General features: G+C 39.7%; 1 protein-coding gene across 2 annotated transcripts in view; it reads left to right on the top strand.

Annotated features, from left to right (window-relative positions):
- armc8 (armadillo repeat containing 8) overlaps positions 1–1,956 on the top strand; it is a 46,964-nt gene that overhangs the window by 15,127 nt on the left and 29,881 nt on the right. For both annotated transcript variants that reach the window (XM_014025741.1, XM_014025742.1), the window contains exons 4-5: positions 896–1,038; positions 1,115–1,212. In XM_014025741.1, the coding sequence (XP_013881195.1) occupies positions 896–1,038; positions 1,115–1,212 (241 nt within the window). The remainder of the gene's footprint in view (positions 1–895; positions 1,039–1,114; positions 1,213–1,956) is intronic.

Here is a 1,956-nt window from a genome sequence, read left to right as displayed (position 1 = left end):
GCGATTGTCGCCTCACCGCACAGGCTCCATAGGAAATGAACGGGGAGCGAGTGACGTCGCCTCCCGTGTGTCGAGCCCTTAAGCTGAGGTAAGGTTACAAACAGTTACTTATTTGTCAGAATGTCTGTATTTTAAACCAAATTAAGTGTCTCGTGCGCTCTTTTTTCCAACTGTAGTCAGCTTTCACGTTACAGAAAGCTAGCGCATGTCTATGTAATAGAATTTTATGAGACAATGAATTTTGGTTTTTCTTTTTTTTTTTTTTCCAGTAAGAGGTTTTTATTTAGCAGAATTTTTGGACCAAAAAAAATCGCAATACATCACAATATATCGCCTTGCTTACAGTATTGCAATATATCGGGATATATCGTATCGTGACCCCTCTGTCATGATATGTATCGTATCGCCAAATTCTTCCCAATACACAGCCCAATACACTGTAGAAAAGTTACGTCGGGATCATTTCCTTCCTCCCTCCACGTCGCGCAGAGCAAAGCTTTAATAACTAGGGCTGGGTAAAAAAATCGATTTAATCGATCTTGGATCGATTTCATTTAAATTTGGGAAAATCGATTCACAGGACATGAGATCAATTCTTCTCCATGCCGTCTTGTACGCACGTCTGAGATGTGTTTCTATATTTTGTCACTCCTGGCTTGCCGTATATTTACATCCAGTTGACGTTCAGTGCTAACATAGCTAACATAACATAGCTTTCGATAACAAGTTGTCTGGATGTATGTATCGTATATTACTTAATCCTGTGACAAAATAAAAATGTGAAACTGTTAAAGTTATAGTGTAACTTATTAATTATAAGGCATTGCTTCAGGTCAGTGTAGATGACCAGCTTCCTTAGATTTTTTAGCTTTTCTTTTGTTCTCGTTGCATCCAGGTTACTATACCTGCTCCAGCAAAGCTCCTCCAGCCTGCAGCTGAGGACAGAGTGTGCTGTGGTGCTGGGCAGCCTTGCCATGGGCACAGAGAACAACATCAAGTCCCTGGTGGACTGTCACATTATCCCCATACTTCTTCAAGGTTAGACCATGCACACACATTTTTATGCATGCAAACAGGGCAAAGAACCAGACTTTAAAATGTCTGTCTTTTACAGGTCTTCTGTGCACAGACCTGATCTTCATTGAAGCCTGTCTTCGATGCCTCAGAACTGTCTTCATCAGTCCAGTTACGCCTGTGCAGCTGCTCTATACAGTAGGTCGTCAAATGTGATGTCACTGTAGCATATGTGTGAAGATCACATGGTCATTTTCTTTTCTTTTGACTCTTGAGCCCATGACTGTACTGTATGTGCTACATGACACAAATGACCTCATTAAATTTTTATGTAGTACCCTCCAAAGGTTTTGGAACATAAATCAAATGACCTTGTTTTTGTTGTACACTGAAGACATTTAGGTTTAAGGTCAAATCATGAGCATGAAACAAGAGTTCAGAATGTCAGCTTTATTTCCTGTTATTTACATGTAGATGTGTTAAAAAACAGAACATACAGTGGGGTGCGAAAGTTTGGGCAGGCTTGTTGATTTTCCTCATTTACTTGTACAAATCATTGATTGTTTGGATAAAAAAATCAGTAAAATATACAGAGCTTAAATTTCTCCTTCACCTTCACTTTGAACGTGGCCAGGACGGTTTTCTGTCATCTGTAAGGGAGGGAAAAAAATCTGTTTTTTTTTATGTTGTGGTCTTGTTAAAGCCGCCCAGTCTACCCCTAAAAGCGCCACTACTAAGTGAAACAAACCCCAGAGCACTTTTATCCAATCAGAGCAGAGCAGGGCAGGTCAGTAAAGCAGCAGGTGAGCAGTCAGTCCTGAGTGAAACCTCTCCTCCCTCTAGAGCTGCAACTAATGATTATTTTAATAATCAATTAATCTGTTGATTATTTTTTCGATTAATCGATTAATTGGCCAAATCATTAAAACGCTTGGTTACATA

Source organism: Austrofundulus limnaeus, unplaced genomic scaffold (genome assembly GCF_001266775.1).
Source record: "Austrofundulus limnaeus strain Quisiro unplaced genomic scaffold, Austrofundulus_limnaeus-1.0 Scaffold496, whole genome shotgun sequence".
Taxonomy (NCBI): Eukaryota; Metazoa; Chordata; class Actinopteri; order Cyprinodontiformes; family Rivulidae; genus Austrofundulus; species Austrofundulus limnaeus.
Note: the sequence above shows the minus strand (reverse complement) of the source record. Positions and strands in the feature narration are given on the sequence as shown.